Raw genomic sequence first — 20,482 nt, forward strand, 5'->3', positions numbered from 1 at the left:
TGGTTTTTGTATCAGGGTTAATGCTGGCCTCATAGAATAAGTTGACAAGTACAACCTCCCTGTCAATTTTCTGAAATAAATTAATATTATTTCTTCCTTAAGGATTTGGTAGAATTAAATAGAGAAATTTTGGGGCCTGGAAGTCTCTTTGGTGGCAAGGTTTTTCACGACATACACAATTTCTTTAATAGATATAGTGTTATTCATGTTACTGATTTCTTCTTGAGTGAGATTTCATAATTTGAGTCTTTTAAGGAATTTGTTTCACTGAAGATGTCAAATATATTGGCAGATAGTTCTTTATAATATTCCCTTGTTAACTTTTTTTTTTAACATTTGTAAATGTCTATAGTGATGTCAACCCTCTTGTTTTTGTTATTGGTAATTTGTATATTCTCTCATTTGTTTTGATTAGTCTGGCTAGAGATTTTCCAATTTTATTGATCTCAAGGAAATAGTTATTCATTTCACTGATTTCCGCTTTGAAGTTTATTTATTTCTTTATTGTGCTTACTTTGGGTTATATTTGCTCTTGTTCTTAGAATTCTTTAAGATAGATGATGATATGATTGATTTGAGAACTTTCTCTTTTTTTTGGTAAGAATTTACTACTATTAATTTTCCATGAAGTATCACCTTTTAGCAACATCCCACAAATTTTAAATGTTGTTTTTTCATCTTTACTCAATTCAAAATACCGTCAAATTTCCCTTTTGATTTTCTTATTTAGCCCATGGGCTATTTAGAAGTGTGCTAGTTTCCAAATATCTGAGCATTTTCCTAAAGATCTTTCTGTTAATTGATTCCTAATTTAATTCTATGTGTCCAGAGAATATACTTTGTATGATTTGAATTTTTTTGAATACACTGAGACTTGTATTATAGCCCAGAGGATAATCTATTTTGGCAAATGTTCAGTGTGTACTTGAGAATAAGGTATATTTTGCTGTAGTTGGGTGTGTTTTCAGTATGAGGAGAGCTGTAGATTTATTGTAGATGTTCTTTATCAAGTTGAGAAAGTGGCCTTCTATTTTCACCTTTTCGAGATGATAGTTTTTTAAAATCACGAATTGGTATTGAGTTTTGTCAAATCCTGTTTATGTATAAGTTGATATGAGCATGTGATCTTTCTTCCTTACTGTGTTAATATGGTAAATTGCAATGATTATTTTTCAAATGCTAATCAGTCTTACATTCCTGAAATAAACCCTCTTGGTCATGGTGTTACTTCTTTGAATGTATTGCTTTTTCCTACTTGTTAATATTTGTTAAGGATCTTTGCATCTGTATTTGTGAGGGAAATTGGTCTATAGTTTCTGATTTTGTACTGCCTTTGTCTGACTTTGTTACCAGGATAATATTGTCTTGATGAAATGAATTGGGAAGTGTTTGCTTCTCTATTAGGTCTGGAAGATATTTTATAGAATTTTTGTTAATTCTTTTTTAAATATTTGGTAGAATTCCTCAGTGAAACTGTTTTGTTCTGAAACATCTTTTTCGGGAGTTTTTATTTATTTTTTATTTTTTTCAAGAGTTTTTATTTTTATTTTTTTTATGTTTATTTATTTTTGAGAGAGAGAGAGAGCACATGCAGGGGAGGGGCAGAGAGCAGGGTGGACAGAAGATCCCAAGCAGGCTCCACACTGACAGCAGAGAGCCCAGTGTGGGGCTCAAACCCACAAACTGTGAAATCATGACCGGAGCCAAAGTTAGATGCCTAACTGACTGCGCCATCCAGGCGGCCCTTTTACAGGAGTTTTTAAATTACAAATTCAATTTCCTTAATAGTTGTAGTTATTCAATTTTATATATTTTATAAATATGTTGTTATTCAAATTATATATTTTATATTTCACTGGTGAATTGTGTTAGTTTTGTTGCTTTGGGAGGAATTGGTCCATTTCATCAAACTTATTAAATTTATGTATGTGGAATTGCTCATAGTATCCTCTTGTCCTTTTGATGTATGGAAGGTCTGTAATAATATCCCCTGCTTCATTCCTGATACTAGTAATTTGAATCTGGTCTCTTTATTTCTCAGTCTTGCTAGATGGTTGTCAATTTCATATAATATATATATATATTTTTTTCATTTTTAAATTTGACACACAATGTTAAACTAGTTTCAGGTGTACAGCATAGTGATTCAGTATCTTTATACATTATGCTTTGCTCACCACAAGTGTAGCTACCATCTGTCAGCATACAAAACTATTACAATATCATTGACTATATTGATGCTGTTCCTTTTATTCCCATGACTTTATCCCACAACTGGAAGCCTGTATCTCCTATTCCCCTTCACCCATTTTGCCCATTCACCCACCCCTCTTTTGTTTATTTATTCATTTTTTTCTGTTTTGAAATTCCACATGTAGAATCATACAGTATTTGTCTTTGACTTATTTCACTTAACTTAATACCCTGTAGGCCCATCTATGTTGTTGCAAATGGCAAAATCTCATTCTTTTTTATGGCTGCTTAATATTCCATTGCATATATATTAATCTATTCATCTGTTTATGGACACTTAAGATGCTTGCATAACTTGGCTATTGTAAAATATGCTGCAATAAACACAGGGATGCATCTTCTGGAGTTGTTATTGTTTTCTTTGAGTAAATACCCAGTAGTAGAATTATTGGATCATATGGTATTTCTATTTTTAAGTTTTTGAGAAATCTCAATACTGTTTTCCACAGTGGCTGTACCAGTTTACATTTCCACCAACAGTGCATGAGGGTTTCTTTTTATCAACATCCTCACTAACACTTTTGTCTTTTTGTTTTGGCCATCTGACAAGTGTAAGCTGATATCTCATTGTGGTTTTGATTTGCATTTCTCTGATAATGAATGATGTTAAGCATCTTTTCATGTATCTTTTGACCATCTGTGTGTCTTTTTTTTGTTAATATACATTTTTTGAAGAACCAACTTTAGCTTTTAGATCTATTGATTTTTCTATTTTTTGTTTTAATTTTATTGATTTCTGCTCTTATGTTTATTATTTACTTATTTCTGCTTACTTTAAGAGGTTTAATTTGTTCTTCCTTTTCTAGTTTCTTCACAGTGATAGCTTACCTTACTGATTGGGAGACTTTTTTTTCTTTTCTAATGTAAGCCTTTAAGGATAAAAAACTTCCCTGTCAGTGCTGCTATATCTGCACCCCACAAATTTTGGTATATTGTTTTCAGTTTAACTCGGTTATCTTTCTGGTACTGATTTCTATCTGATCTGTGTTACCAGAGAACATACTGTATGTTTTTACTTAAGCTTCTTAAGGTTTGTCTTATGGCCCAGAATATGGTCTATTTCAGTATATATTCTGTGGACACTTGGAAAGATTGTGTATTCTGCTACTGTTTGATGATGTCTACTGTAAATGTCAGATCCTGTTAGTTGATGAGTATGTATCTTAACTGGTTTTTGTTTAGTTCTGTGAATTTTTGAAAGGGAGTGTTGAAGTCTCCAACTCTAATTGTGGACTTATTTCTTCTTTTAGTTCTAACCGGTTTTGCTTCTTGTGCTTTGCAGGTGTGTGTGTGTGTGTGTGTGTGTGTGTGTGTGTGTGTGTAGGTTTATATCTTCTTTTTTGCTAGTAATAATCATGGCAAAGCTTTCTTTTTTAAGAATATTTTTTAATGTATATTTTTGAGAGACAGAAACAGAGTATGAATGGAGCAGGGGCAGAAAGAGAGGGAGACACAGAATCTGAAGCAGGCTCCAGGCTCTGAGCTGTCAGCTCAGAGCCAGAGATGGGGCTTGAACCCATGAACTGCGAGATCATGACCTGAGCTGAAGCTGAATGCTTAACTGCCTGAGACACCCAGGTGCCTCCATGGCAAAGCTTTCTTAACAACTAAAAGCTACAAAGCACAGTCAGGAAAAGTAAAGCTAAAAGGCACTAGGACCAAAGTCTGAAGGACACTGGGAACAAGCTTCCAAGAGTTCCTTCCCAATAGAGTTGCACAGGACATGCTTAATTCTTCTAGCAATGAGTATGACAACACGTGTGAACCGTTATCAGGCAGCTCATTAGAGACTAAGTCCCTAAGGCTTTACAGTACCCCTCCCTAGCACATACCAAGATTCCAGACACCCAGAAGGGAAGTAGATGTTCAGTATAAACCATTTTGTTTGCACAGTCCAGGCATAGTGAGTCACCCTTATTGTTAAGGGAAAGTTTTATATCAGTGTAGGGAACTCAGCCAAGGGCCAACTTTGCCAGCAGGCCTTTCTTTTTTTTTTAAGTTTTCATTTAAATTCCAGTTAGGTAGCATACAATGCAATATTAATTTTGGGTGTATAATTTAGTGTTTCAACACTTACATATAACACCTGGTGTTCATCAGAAGTGCACTCCTCAATCCCCATCACCTATTTCACCCTACCCATCCCCTTCTGGTAACCATCAGTTTATTCTCTATAGTTAGGTGTCTGTTTTTTGGTTTTGCCTCTCCCTTTTTTCCCTATGATCTTTTGTTTTGTTTTATAAACTCCACATACAAGTGAAATCGTATGGTATTTGTCTTTGACTGACTTATTTTGCTTAGCATAATACACTCTAGCTCCATCCACATAGTTGCAGATGGCAAGATTTCATTCTTTTTATGGCTGAGCAATATTCCATTGCATATATATACCACCTCTTCTTTATCCATTCATCAGTCAATGAACACTTGGACTGTTTCCATGATTTGGCTCTTGTAGATAATGCTGCTGTAAACATTGGGGTGCATGTATCTCTTTGAATTTGTATTTTTGTACTCTTTGGGTAAATACCTAGTAGTGCAATTGCTGGATCGTAAGGTAGTTCTATTTTTAACTTTTTGAGGAACTTCCATACTGTTTTCCAGAGTGGCTGCACCACTTTGCATGCCCACCAACAGTGCAAGAGGGTTCCCCTTTCTCCACATCCTTGCCAACACCTGTTGTTTCTTGTGTGCAAGCAGGGCTTTCTAATAATAGGCAATCTCAGCTTTGCTATGTGTACTCTTTTCTGCACTGTGTCATTTACTGATGTATATATTCTTACCAAACATAAACATATAACTGATGGGTATATACCCCTAAGGCTGTAATTTCTGTAAAGTAGCATTTCCAAGTCCTTTTTAATGTGCCTGTTTCAAGATTCTATATATGTATTTATCTACATTTTTATTCCATTACCTGAATTGCTTCTCTAGTTTTTCAGCCTCAAAATCTTGTTTTTCGGTTTTTTTATTCTAATATAATAATGCATTCTAGTTTTTTTCTCCTTTACTGTATCTTTTCCCCCCAACAATTGTTTCTTCTTTCAATTATATTTTGGTAAAATACTCGTTTTCCTTTACAGCTAATGGTTTATTCACATAGAAAAAAAGAAAGTAAAGGGCCATCGGCTTTCAGGAGGGGTTGTTGAGGAGCCTTTCCTTCTCCTTCAGATCCCTGAAGGGATGAGGGCTCCAGGGAAAGCTAGAGAGGACATCATGCCCAGGTAACAGATTCCTAAGAGGTGACACTAAGAGACAAGGCCTGTGGATAGGGGCTGAGTCTGTAGAGAGAAGGGGAAGTTGCTGAAAGCGTGGATCTGGTAGAGGCAACAAATAGCCTGGATTTGCTGTTAAGTTCTGAGTTGTCAAAGCCCTGAGCAGCTTGGTTGGGTGAGTGAAAGGGCTTAAAGAAATGTGGAAGGCCTGACCCACCCTGTCTGCCTCACTCTGTAGATGGAGAGTTTGTATATGGTAGCATATTCCTGGCAGCAGTTCATATGACTTTATTATATCCTAATTGTCAGCATTTATTTTGACCACATCTTTAGCATTTGTACAGATATCTCATGGGCGGAAGAGGACTCAAGTAAAATGATTTATAGGTAACTTAAGTTATTGAAAACATTTAATAGGGGAGTTAAATAATTTTCCTTCGAATCATATCTATCACCATTGTTATTGTGACCCTGAATATTATTTTCACAGGAAGTCAGAATAAAATGGGAAAAACTCTGGGGTAAACAGACTTGGCTGCAAATCCTGCATGCTGCTTTTGTGTCTATTTTCTGGATTTCTGAGCCTCAACTGCAAAATGAGTATGATGCAACACACTTTATGGTGTTACTATGAAAATTTAATAAGATAGGGTGTATAAGGTGCTTAATGCACTACTTAGCATAGAACAAATACTCAATATTTGTAACCTTTCATTACTTTCATGACTGACTCTCTTTATGCATTTTCTATGAACAGTATCTTGTATCATGCCATTAAATATTCTTCATTTGTAATGTTTGAAGAAAATTTGGGTTTTTCATGGGGAGAATGATTTTAATAGTTTTTTAATTATTTTTCTCCAGAATTGATGACAGGAAAAGCCAAATTGGGAGTTCTGGTTTTCTTTCCTATAGATTTCTATGTAAAAAAGAAATCTATGTTACATGATTTATATCTATATAGTTATCTTCTGATACTTGGATATCAATTTTTTTCTTTTTCCTCTTTTTAGGTGTTAAGGAGACTACTAGGAGAAAAGGGATAGTGAAAGTTTAAAAATCAAGCAGAACTAAAAAAATTTAAATAAATAAAAACCAAGCAGAACTTTTAGGTAAAGCCTTCTGATTTGAGATGGTTGACAATCAAATTGGCCAAAACCAAAGTTTCATTATATTAGGTGATGCTGGTGGGAATTTAAATTTTTATATGCACCGATTGACATTTCCAAGTTGCCAGCTTCTCCAGCACCCATTCTTTTGGGGGACAAATTGACGGGATCAAAATTTAAAGTGCTCATACTCAGCAGTTTTATTCCTTCGTATTTAAATGTGGTACCTCGCATGTTTACAAGGATATTTGCTGGAACATTGCTTGTAATAGTGAAATATTGAAAACATCCTGAATACCATCAATAGAGGAATAGATTAGAAAAGTAAGTTATCTCTATACTATAAAAATACTATGTGGGAATTAAAAAGTATAAGGTAAATCTATATGTGATGAACTCTAAGACATGGTATTGAGAGAAAAAAAAGCAAAGTATATGTAATATGTCATTTATATATTGTAAAAACTATGTTTAAGTACAGACATATAAATGTACCAGGGAAGGCCCAAAGAAGGTACTTATTAATCTTACAAGTGTCTACCTCTTAGCAAGGGGCTGGTACAGGGTAGGGGTCCAAGGAAATGTAAGCTTTATCTTTGTTATTTGTACTTTTTTATTAAATTTTTTAAAATTTTTGTAAAATACACATAACATAAAATTTACCATCTTAACCATTTTTAAGTGTCCAGTTCACTATTGTTAAGTACATTCACATTGTTTTGCAACCAATCTCCAGAGCACTCTCTTCATCTTGCAAAACCGAACCTCTATGCCCACTGAACAATAACTCCTGAGTTCCCCTTCCCCAAGCCCCTTGTATATACTAATCTACTTTCTGTCTCTATGAAGGACTAGTATAAGTACCCTATATTAGTGAAATTATACAGTATATTTGCCTTTTTCTGACTGGTGTATTTCACTTAGCATAATGTTCTCAAAATTCAACCATTTTGTAGCGTGTGTCAGAATTCCCTCCCTTTTAAAACCTGCATAATATTCCATTGTATGTATATACTACATTTCATTTATCCATTTAGCTGTTGATGAGACTTAGGTTACTTCCATCTTTTGGCTATTGTGAATAATGCTATGAAAATGGATATACAAATATTTATTTGAGACCCTGCTTTCAGTTATTTCTGGTTTATACCCCAAAACAGAATTACTGGATAATATTTTTAATTTTTTAAGGAACTGCTATATTTTTTCCCATAATAGCTATGTCATTTTACATGCCCACCAACAGTGGCACAAGATGTCCAATTTTTACATCCTCACCAACACTTGTTATTTTTTATTTTTTTTGATAGCACCTATCCTAATGGGTGTAAGGTGGCATCTCAATGTAATTTTGATTCGCATTTCACTAATGGTTTGTGATATTGATTATCTTTTCATGTGATTGTTGCCACTTGTATGTCTTTTTTGGAGAAATGCCTTTTCAAGTTATTTACCATTTTTTAATCTTTTTTTTTTTTAACGTTATTTATTTTTGAGACAGAGAGAGACAGAGCATGAACAGGGAAGGAGCAGAGAGAGAGGGAGACACAGAATCTGAAACAGGCTCCAGGCTCCGAGCTGTCAGCACAGAGCCCGACACGGGGCTCGAACTCACGGACCGTGAGATCATGACCTGAGCCGAAATCGGACGCTTAACCGACCAAGCCACCCAGGCGCCCCTATTTACCATTTTTTAAATCAGGTTGTTTGCTTTTTTTGTTGTTGAGTTTTAGGAGTTCTTTACATATTCTGGATATTAATCCCATATCAGATATGATTTGAAATTTTTTCTCCCATTCCATAGATAGCTTATTTTACTCTGTTGTATCCTTTGTTACACAAAAGTTTTAAATTTTAATGTAGTCCAGTTTATCTATTTTTGCTTTTGTTGCCTGTGATTTTGGTATCATATCCAAGAAATTCTTACCAAATCCAGTGTTATGAAGATTTTCCCCTATATTTTCTTCTTTTTAATGTTTATTTATTTTGAGAGAGGGAGAGAGAGAGAGAGAGAGCATGCACAAGCATGGGAGGGGCAGAGAGAGGGGGGCAAGAGAGAGAGAATCCCAAACAGGCTCCACACTGTCAGTACAGAGCCTGATGTTGGGGCTTGATCCCACTAACGGTGAGATCATGATCTGAGCCAAAATTGAGTCAGGTGCTCAACTAACTAAGCCATCCAGCCCTGTGTTTTCTTCTAAGAGTTTTATACTTTATCTATTCTGTTTAGGTCATTTGATCCATTTTCAGTTCATTTTTGTATATGGTATAATATAAATGTCCAATTTCATTCTTTTGCATACAGATATCCAATTGTCCCAAGATCATTTATTGAAAAGACTGTTCTTTCCTCCGCTGAATGGTCTCAGCACCCTTGTTGAAAATCATTTGATTATATGTGAGGCATTTTATTTCTGAACTCTGTTCTGTTCCATTGGTGTATATATCTGTCTTTATGCCAGTACCACACTGTTTTGATTACCTTTGTTGTAAATTTTGAAATCAGGAATTGCTAGTCTTACAGCTTTGTTCTTCTGTTTCAGGTTTGTTTTGGCTCTTTGGAGTCCCTTGTAATTCCATATGAATTTTAGGGCGGAGTTTTCCATTTCTGCAAAAAAACAAAAAAAAATCATTGGGATTTTCATAGAGATTGATTACATTTATTTTTTTTAAATGTTTATTTATTTTTGAGATAGAGAGCACATGTGAGCCGGGGGAGGAACAGAGGAAGAGGGAAAGAGAGAATCCCAAGCAGTCTCTGTGCTGTCAGCGCAGAGCCCCGTGCCCAGCTAGAAATCAGAACCGTGAGATCATGACCCGAGCCAAAATCAAGAGTTGGGCCCTTAACTGACTGAGCCACACAGGCGCCTCAGTAGGGATTACATTTACATCTGTAGATCGCTTTGGTAGTGTTGGCATCTTAACAATATTACATCTTCTAATCCGTGAGCTGTTTGCATTTTTAAATAATCCAGATATATTGGTGTAGTATTTGTGTGATCAAGCATAAATAAACTTTTTAAAGGAGCTGTTGGCAGAGGGAACTGGTAAATTTCTTTTTTTCTCTTTCAGTTTTATTGAGATATAATTGACATTCATCACTGTGTAAGTTTAATGTGTATATCATAGGGGCACCTGAGTGGCTCAGTCAGTTAAGCATCTGACTTCAGCTCAGACCATGATCTCACGATTTGTGGGTTCGAGCCCCACATTGGGCTCTGTGCCGACAGCTCAGAGCCTGGACCCTGCTTTGGATTCTGTGTCTCCTTCTCTCTCTCCCCCTCCCCAGTCCGTACTCTGTCTCTCAAAAATAAATAAATGTTAAAAAAATTAAAAAAAAATAAAGTATATCATAATGGCCTAACGTGGTCAAAATGCACAAACCTCCAATTATAAGGTAAATAAATACTGGGGGTATTACATACAACATGACTGTAGTTAACACTACTGTATGGTATATTTGGAAGTTGCTAAGTGAGTAGATCCCAAAAGTTCTCATCACAAGGGACTAGTAAATTTCTAATGTCAGTTCATGTGTCTTTGCTTGATCTCATGTTCCAATTTTTATAAATTGGCATTAGTTCTGGAGGCAAAAGCATAAATTAGACATTAGGAGAGAGATGATTATTTGACTGTAGGTGTTCATGACAAGAAAATGTTTGTGGCTGAATAAATTAAACTGAAATTGAATTAAATAGTTTATTGTCTGTTTTTTTTAATGTTTATTAATTTTTGAAAAAGAGAGAGACAGAGTATGAGTGAGGGAGGGGCAGAGAGAGAGGGAGACAAGAATCTGAAGCAGGCTTCAGACTCCAAGCTGTCAGCACAGAGCCTGACGCAGGGCTCAAATCCATGAACCATGAGATCATGACCTGAGCCGAAGTCGGACCCTTAAACAACTGAGCCACCCAGGTGCCCCTAAATAATTTATTGTTAACAAATTGGCTTATTTAGACATGTAATTATATTACCTAAGCTCAGATACAGTTTTATCTTGCATGTTTTGCTCACTGTCAATAGTCCCATTGATCTAAAACCAGTTATTCTATTCATGCCATTTAAAATTGTGTTTCATTGAACAGAGAATTTGTTGGGTTTGATTTAATGAAGATTATCTGTGAACGTTTTAAGTCATCAGAAGATATTGGAAAAGCTCTACTGCTCCACATTGACATGCTTTTACAAAGAAAGGAAGAACTGCTTGCCAAGGAGAAGATTGAAGAAATCATTATAGGTCAGTAGGGTTTCTGCAGGTTTTAGAAAGGTGTTAACATACATATAATTCTTAGATAGATGTCAGAACAGTGGCAAAATTCTTAGGTCAGAGGATTCATTTTTCTAACTTCCTTTTTTTCTCCCTAATCGCCATGAACTGTAACACCTCATGGATTCAGATTCCACATGTTCAGCAAGCTAGAATGAGAAACTAAGCAGAAATAGCAAAACAGCAAAAACATACAAACCTCTGAGCTTAAATCCTCCTATGTAGTGAAAAATTGTGAGATTAGAGACCTAATATCATGATTTCAGTGTGATCTCAAGTAAGCTGTGTGCCTTCTGGCAAGTTAATAACATCTCTGGATCTTGTTTTTTTCTAACTATAAAATTAGAGGTTGTGAGGGGTGCCTGGGTGGCTCAGTCGGTTGAGTGTCTGACTTCAGCTCAGGTCACAATCTCGCGGTCTGTGAGTTTGAGCCCCGCATCAGGCTCTGGGCTGATGGCTCAGAGCCTGGAGCCTGCTTCCGATTCTGTGTCTCCCTGTGTCTCTGCCTCTCCCCCATTCATGCTCTGTCTCTCTCTGTCTGAAAAATAAATAAATGTTAAAAAAAAATTAAAAAAAAAAATTAGAGGTTGTGAAATACATTCCTATTTTTTTTTAAGTTTTTATTTATTTATTTTGAGAGAGAGAAAGCACAAGTCGGGGAGCAGAGGGGGTGGGGGAGAGAGAATCCCAAGAAGGCTCCACACTCCATGCAGAGCCAGATGCAGGGCTCGATCTCACCAATTGTGAGATCATGACCTGAGCCAAAATTGAGTTGGGTGCTTAACCGACTGAGCCACTCAGGAGCCCCATTTTTTTTTTTTTTGCATTCCTGTTTTTAACTTCTTTTTTAACCCCATGATCCTTTCTTAATGCAATCTTATTTGAATCCTGTCCCAAATAAAAGATTAGAGTTTCTGTTAAAGCAGAGATGTAGAACCAGATTTCATCATTTCCCTGACCCTCTATCTCTCTGCAGATTTCTATACCTTGAAGAACACAGATAAGTATGATCCCTTTCTTAGAAAATTCTCACCCCAATACATCCTCCTAACTCTACACATATACAGAGATATAACAGGAGTGATAGTAAATCTTAATACTGGGTTGTATTCTGAGTAATGGTGTAGTAGGTGACTTACTGCTTTCTTTATATTTTACCAGATTTCTTGAATTTTTACAAGTTTGTATCATGTTTTTATAAAAACATAATCATTGATACTTTTTAAAAGGAAATATTTTGAGTAGATAATCTCGAAGAACCTTTTGAACTCTAGATTCTGTGAACCATATTTTACTGATAATACGCTCCTTGCAGACCCTCACTAAGTATCCAGTTATTTTTAGACCCAATTTTGATAAGTTTGATTACCTGGTTTTCCAATCCTTAGGATTTTTTTAATGTTTATTTATTTCTGAGACAGAGAGAGACAGAGCATGAGTCAGGGAGGGGCAGAGAGAGAGGGAGACGCAGAATCAGAAGCAGGCTCTAGGCTCTGAGCCGTCAGTACAGAGCCCGACACGGGGCTTGAACTCACAAACCGTGAGATCATGACCTGAGCCAAAGTCGGTCGCTCAACCTACTGAGCCACCCAGGTGTCCCAACCAATCCTTAGGATTTTAATGGTAGCATATTACAGAGAAAGGGTCTACAGGGAAATACACAGATAATGTGACTACAAGGAAGGAGAAAACTCTACAAATTTTATAAATCAGTTTCAAATACTTTTAATTTAAAATATTTTTTAAAAAACAAAAATCTGTACTATATAATAATTCCCAAAGGTATCACTATGATATGTTAATAGTACAGTAAAATACAATAGCTGTTACTGTTGTTGACCTTGAATGAGCAAATGTTAAATTGTGCTTCAGAAAACTAGAAAGTATATTAAAAAAAACATAATTTATAAAACATAATTTTTAGAAAAATTAAGAACTTTAGTGAAATAATTTAGACTTTTTAAAATAAAAAATTTTATGTTTAATGAAAGTTAACTGTCGCTTTACTAGAAAATGTGTTTATCCAAAATGACTAATTTTCCTAAGATTATAGTTAGCCAGTTTTGTTGTGACACCTAATTATAAACTTACATTCTCAAAGTATATTTTAAGTAATATTCAATAGCTTTTTAGTCTCATGTGAGTTATTTTATCTAAGCCATGGAACAAATTATGTCTGCTGACTGGGCTGGGGCGTCAGAGATTCTTAGTGTTCTTATTAAGAGTTTTGTGGAAATTGATAGTGCCAAAAGGGTAGGAGAGAAGGGACTATAGAATTCTATTACAGTTTAAACTTTACCTTAATCTGTGCTAATGTATTTGAGCCCTGTAAATGTCTAGACCAGAAACAATCAGACATGAGTTACAATTTAAAGTAATAAAGTTTATGTGTAAACGTGGTCTTAAAGTATTTTACAAAGGCTTTAAGGTATAATTGGCCTTTCTTGTGAACTTGATCTGATCTTGTTAGTACATAATAATATAAGCAGTTCTTATTAACGATTTTTAACATTGCTGTCTGTTCATTCACAGTAACATTAAAGCACCAGATGATGATCAAATTTGGAACATGGATAATACGTTAAAAAGAGACTAGGCTGGGAAACTATCACAAATTGATAGAAGAATTACTGTGATTATAGCAAACTCTGATTGTATTACATAATCAGTTTTGCTAGTAAATCTAAAATTGATGATGAAAATCTGTCTGAATGTGATTGTGTTTGTAGCCATTACTTAAAGATTATAGGTTCTGAATATAGTTAGCACTCTTTATTTAATGTGATAGATCTTGATTTTTGTTTTTAGAGCTTGGGTTTTTATTTTCAGGTCACCGAAGAGGAAGAAAACTGAAACCAGAATTAGTGAGCTGTTTTCACAACATTCTGTGGCAGAAAGCTGCCAGAAGTTTTGAGGTTTGGGAGCAATCTATTTTCATTCTTTATCTTCTTTCTCTAATCTAACAAATAAGTGTGTTCACTGAAAAATAATAGAGCATCAAATACTTGAATAATCTCTTTGTTTAGGTACCACCTATGTATTAAATATTCATAATGTAGAATGTTAATGGGCATTGGATAAGAATTTATTTAAAGCTACTAAGATGTGGTTTATCCCCATTAGGAGCTTACAGTGAAGGGGAAATGATGTATCTGATATTAAGATATAGGGAAGTAATTTATTGTAACATGATGAGCAAGAAAGAGTTATATTCCCTTTAAAAAACTGATTTAGAGTACACAGGGGATTTGTAGGGCAATGAAAATATTTTGAATGATACTATGATGATGGGTACTTGTCATTATACATTTGTGTAAGCCCATAGAATATACATCACCAAGAGTGAACCCTAATGTAAACTATGGAATTTGGGTGATTATGATGTGTCCATGTAAGTTCATCAGTTATAATAAATGTACCAATTTGGTAGAGGATGTTGATAATGCGGGAGGCTATGCATGTGTGGGAGCAGGAGGTATATAGCCAATCTCTGTACATTTCCTCTCAATTTTTCTGTGAATCTAAAAACTCTTGTTTTTAAAAAATTTTTTATTAACTTATTTATTAGAGAGAGAGAGCTCACGAGCTGGGGTGGAGAGCAGATGGAGAGAGAGAGAAAATCCCAAGCAGGCTCCATGCTCTCCATGGAATCTGACACAGGGCTTAATATCATGACCCTGGGATCATGACTTGAGCCGAAACCAAGAGTCAGACACTCAACTGACTGAGCCACCCAGGTGCCCCAAACCTAAAACTGCTTTTTAAATAGGTATTGTGCAATAAAAATGCCAAAAAGTAGTAATATTTTTTCTCTTTACAAAAGAATTCAGGTTTATTGTAGAAAAATTTGAAACTTCAGACAAGTTTTTTTTTGTTTTGTTTTGTTTTGTTTTGTTTTTTTTAGAAAGTAAAGAATACACGTGCCTGGCTGACTCAGTGAAACATGTGACTCTTGATACTGGGATCGTGAATTCAAATCCCATGTTGAGTGTAGAGCTTACCTTAAAAAAAAAAACTTAAGAATACTCAAAAACACAGGCAGTAATTTATCTGACATTGGTGGTAGTAACATTTTTCTAGATATGTCTCCTGAAGCAAGGGAAACAAAACCAAAAATAAACTATTGGGACTGCATTAAAATAAAAAGAATCTGCATAGCAAAGGAAACAGTCGATAAAACTAAAAGGCAATCTTTGGAATGGGAGAAGATACTTGTAAATGACATATCCATTAAAAGGTTAGTATCCAAAATATATATAAAGAAGTGATACAACTCAGTCTCCCCGCAAATAATCCAGCTAAAAATGGACAGAAGACATGAAGAGACATTTCTCCAAAGAAGACATCCAGATGTCCAGCAAACACATGAAAAGATGCTCAACATCACTCATCATCAGGGAAATGCAAATCAAAACTATAATGAGACACCACTTCACACCTCTCAAAATGGGTAAAGTAAAAAAAATGAGAAACCACAAGTGTTGGTGAGGATGTGGAGAAAAAGGAACCCTCTTTCACTGTTTGCGGGAATGGTACGGCTGCCCTGGAGAATGGTATGGTGGTTCCTTAAAAAGTGAATAATAGAACTACCCTACTAACCAGTAATCACACTACTGGGTATCTATCCAAAAAATATAAAAACACTAATTCAAAGGGATGAATGCACCTATTACTGTAAATAATAACAGCATTATTTACAATAGCCAAATTGTGGAAGCAGCCCAAGTGTCCATTGATAGATGAATGGATAAAGAAAAAGTGGTATATATATACAATGGGATATTAATCAGCCATAAAAAAGAATGAGATCTTGCCATTTGCAATGACATGGATGGAACTAGAGAGTATTATGCTAAGTGAAATAAGTCAGGCAGGGAAAGACAAACACCATATGATTTCACTTATATGTGGAATTTAAGAGACAAAGCAAGTGAGCAAAGGGGAAAAAAAAGAGAGACAAACCAAGAAACAAACTCTTAACTATAGAGAACAAAATGATTGTTATCTAAAGGGTGGTATGTGGGGGGATAGGTGTTTGTAGCCATAGGTGAAATAGGTGATGGGAATTAAGGACTGCGGTTGTCATGATCAGTACTGGGTGATGCATGGAATTGTCGAAGCACTGTATTGTACACATGAAACTAATAGAACACTGCAAGGTAACTACACTAGAATTAAAATAGACATAAAAACAATAAACAACCTAACTTTATACCTCAAGGAACTAGAAAAAGAATAAGCCCAAAGATAGCAGAAGGAAGGAAACAACAAAAAGCAGGAGCAGAAATGAATGAAATAGAGATTTAAAAAACAGTAGAAAATTTCAGTGAAAATGAGAGTTGGTTTTTTGAAAAGATAAATGAAATTGACAAATGTTTAACTAGACTAACCAGGAAAAAAAGACAGCAAACTCAAATAAAATTAGAAATGAAAGGGGAAACATTACAATTGATACCACATAAATACAAAGGATTATAAGAAGCTATAGTGAACAATTATATGACAACAAATTGGATAACTTAGAAGAAATGCATAAATTTCTAGAAATACACAATGTATCTAGGTTGAATCATGAACAAATAGAAAATGTGAACAGATAATAATGATTTGAGGAGATTGAATCAGTAATCAAAAATCTCCCAATGAAGTAATGGCTACTACCAAATGGTTTCACTGGTAAAATTCTACCAAACATTTGAAGAAGAATTAATGCCAATTTGTTCTCAAACTCACACTTATCCCAGACACTTCCAAACTAATTTTACATGGCCAACATTGACCTGACAAAGCCAGACAAGGACACTACAAGAAAAGGTAACTACAGGCCAATATCCCTGATGAACAAAACCCTCAACACAATACAAGCAAACTGAATTCAACAGCATTTTAAAAGGATTTTACCCAATGACCAAGTAGGATTTTCCTCTGGAATGCAAGGATGGTTTAACATCTGCAAGTCAGTAAATATGATACATCACATTGAACAGAATGTAGGATAAAAATCATATGATTATATCAATAAATGCAGAAAAAAACATTTCACAGAATTCAGCATCCTTACGTTATGAAAACTCAACAAATTAGGTGTAAAAGGAATGTACCTCAACATAATAAAGGCCTTACATGACAAGCCCACAGGTAACATCATATTCCATGGTGAAAAATGGAAAACTTTTCATCAAAGATCAGGAACTAGACAAGGATGTTCATTCTTACCACCTCTATTCAACATAGTATTGAAGGTCCTAACCAGATCATTTAGGCAAGAAAAATAAATAAAAGGCATTCAAATTGGAAAGGAAGAAGCAAAATTGTGTTTACAGATGACATAATATTATATATAGAAAACCTTAAAGACTCCACCAAATAAAACTGCTGAAGAAATTCAGTGAAATTGCAGGATATGAAATCAATATACAAAAATTAGTTGCCCTTTTAGGTATAATCCATGAACTATCTGAAAAAGAAACTAAGAAAACAATCCCATTTAACATGGCATCTAAAATACTTAAAAATAGGGGCGCCTGGGTGGCGCAGTCGGTTAAGCGTCCGACTTCAGCCAGGTCATGATCTCACGGTCCGTGAGTTCGAGCCCCGCGTCAGGCTCTGGGCTGATGGCTCGGAGCCTGGAGCCTGTTTCCGATTCTGTGTCTCCCTCTCTCTCTGCCCCTCCCCCATTCATGCTCTGTCTCTCTCTGTCCCAAAAATAAATAAAAATAAATAAATAAATAAAATAAAATAAAATACTTAAAAATAAATTTAACCAAGGAGATGAAAGATCTGTACACTGAAAACTGTAAGACATTGATGAAAGAAATTGAAGACACAGATAAATGGAAAGATATCTTGTGTTTGCAGATTGGAAGAATTAATAGTGTTAAAATATTCATACTAGCCAAAATATCTACAGGAAAACCCGTCATTTGTAACAACACAGATGAATCTGGAAGACATTATGCTAAGTGAAGTAAGACAGACACAGAAAGACATATACTGTGTGATCTCAGTTTATATGTGGAATCTAAAAGAGTCAAACTCAGGGCGCCTAGGTGGCTTAGTTGGTTGAGTGTCCAACTTCAGCTCAGGTCATTATCTTGCGGTCCATGAGTTCGAGCCTGCGTCAGGCTCTGTGCTAACAGCTCAGAGCCTGAAGCCTGCTTTGGATTCTGTGTCTCCCTCTCTCTCTGCCCCTCCCCTGCTTGTGCTCCACCTCTCTCTCTCAAAAATAAACATTTTTTAAAAATAAAAAATAAACAAACAAACAAATAAATAAATAAATAAATAATTCGAACTCCTAAAAACAGAATAGAATGGTAGTTATCAGGGTTTGGGAATTGGGGGAATTGGGGGTATGTTGGTCAAAGGATACAAACTTCAGTTTTTGAATGAATAAGTTACAGAGACCTAAGTTACTTCATGATGCCTATAATTATAATAATGTATTGTGTACTTGGAATTTGCTAAGAGAATAATTTTTAGGTGTTTTCACCACAAAAAAGGTAACTATTTGAGGTGGTGGATATGTTAATTAGCTTGATTGTGGTGATTATTTCACAATGTATTCATATATCAAAATGTCTTCTTTTACTCCGTAAAATCAGGTACTGCAAAATAGAATGGCATTCTTGTTTTCTTTTAGAGGGCCTGTATTTCTTTACTGAGCAGATGTAAAATTACTTCAGAATTCTCTTCTATTATTCTGTATCCTTCCCCTCATTTTCCAGTCTTGCAGGATGTTTATTTTTAAACTCCCATTTCCATCCCTGGAGAAGAATATAATCTTAATTCTAAATAGTCAAAGGCAATGTTGGAGCTAAACAGTATAGCTGTTTCCAGTTACAGAGTGTTTTATTCCATTTGGGTCCTAATGGCTCTTGTTCTTCATTGAAAATGTGAAGCTTCATGATAGAGGGTCCAAGAGACTCATCTTCCTTACCTTGGTGTGCATGAGCAATCTGAATTTTCTTAGCTTAAAAAAAAGTTATCCAGGTTATTTCTATCATTTTTCCTAATGGTGTCTTACCACTGAAAATTTGTTGGTGCCTCAAAAGTGAAAAAAAAGCAAAACAAACATTCTACAAAAACACAGTGGCATTTTATTATAAGAGTGAAAACCTAGAAATCAATGAGATATCCAATATTAAGAAAATCATTGCGTATTAACTTAATATAAATATTCCTTAAATTGACAACTGTTGAGACTCCATAATAACATAGTTTAACATTTACAAAACAAAGTCAAATGGAAAGAATAGGACGTGAAACTCTAACATAAGCTATGATTGCAACTATATACAAATACAAAAGGACAAAGTTAAAATGGAATGTAGAAAAATAAAAATAGCTGTATTAGCATGGTGAATTATGGATATTCTCTTTTAAAAATTTTATCACTGTCATTTTAATAACTTAAAAATTAGATTTTGAGTTTTCTAGGGTAGTTCGTTACCCCTCAGACTTTTCATCCTACATGTGACGTTTCTTTTTAAAAATTTATTGAGGTAAAATTGAGAAAATTATATAAGTGTACAATATGATTTGGTTAGGTATATGTATACATTGTGAAAGAGTTCTAACCATTGATTTAATTAACATATTTGTCACCCTTTTCTGGCGAAAACACTTAAGTCCTACTCTCTTAGCAAAACTCAGTTATACAATACAGTATTATCAGCTATAGTCACCATATTATACATTAGATCTTCAGGCTTTTTTCATCTTATAACTGAAAGTTTGTACCATTTTACCAACCTCTCCCCATTTCCCCTACCCCTTCCCCTCACAACCACTATTGTACTCTCTGTTTCTATGAGTTTGACTGTTTGTTTTCAGATTCCACATATAAGTGATCACATGAAATATTTGTCTCTTTCTGGCTTATTTCACTAGTATACTAGTCCTCCAGGTTCATCCTTGTCTCAAATGGCAGGATTTCCCTCTTTTTTATGGCTGAATAAGATTCTATGACATACATATACCATATTTTCTTTATCCGTTCATCAGTAAATGGACACTTGGGTTTTTTATAGCTTGACTAATTGTGAATATTTAACATGGGAGTACAGGTATCTCTTTCACATAATGAAGTGGGATTGCTGGATCATATGGTAGATCTAATTTTAATTTCTTGAGAAACCTCGATACTATTTTCCATGGTGATCCTACCATTTTACATTCCCACCAATATCATACAAGGTTTCCCTTTTCTCCACATCTTCACTAACATTTATGATCTTTTGCTTTTTGATGATAGCAGTTTTTGATGTGAGATGGATGACATCTCATTGTGGTTTTGATTTGCATTTTCTGAAAGATTAGTGATGTTGAGCACCTTTTCTTGTACCTGGTGACCATTTATATGTCTTCTCTGGAAAAATGTCTATTCAGATCCTTTGCCCATTTTTAAATTGGATTTTTTTTTTTACTATTGAGTTGTAGGAGTTCTTTGTATATTTTGGATATTAACCCTCTATTGACTATGTGCTTTGCAGATATTTTCTCCCATTCCATAGGTTGCCTTTTACTTTTGTTGATGGTTTCTGTGAAATTTCTAATATGGGGAAAGGAGAGAATATTAATTGTCACTTTATCTGTAACTTACACTGATCCAGATGGATCATAAAATTTACTTATAACTCAAC

The 20,482-nt window shown here is 34.9% G+C and overlaps 1 protein-coding gene across 2 annotated transcripts in view; it reads left to right on the forward strand.

Annotated features, from left to right (window-relative positions):
- Nucleotides 1–20,482, forward strand: part of TEX11 (testis expressed 11) — a 246,857-nt gene that overhangs the window by 108,224 nt on the left and 118,151 nt on the right. For both annotated transcript variants that reach the window (XM_019428651.2, XM_019428652.2), the window contains exons 14-15: nucleotides 10,660–10,811; nucleotides 13,671–13,756. In XM_019428651.2, coding sequence (XP_019284196.1) covers nucleotides 10,660–10,811; nucleotides 13,671–13,756 — 238 coding nt within the window. The remainder of the gene's footprint in view (nucleotides 1–10,659; nucleotides 10,812–13,670; nucleotides 13,757–20,482) is intronic.

Source organism: Panthera pardus, unplaced genomic scaffold (genome assembly GCF_024362965.1).
Source record: "Panthera pardus isolate Hobbes unplaced genomic scaffold, ASM2436296v1 HiC_scaffold_27, whole genome shotgun sequence".
Lineage (NCBI taxonomy): Eukaryota > Metazoa > Chordata > Mammalia > Carnivora > Felidae > Panthera > Panthera pardus.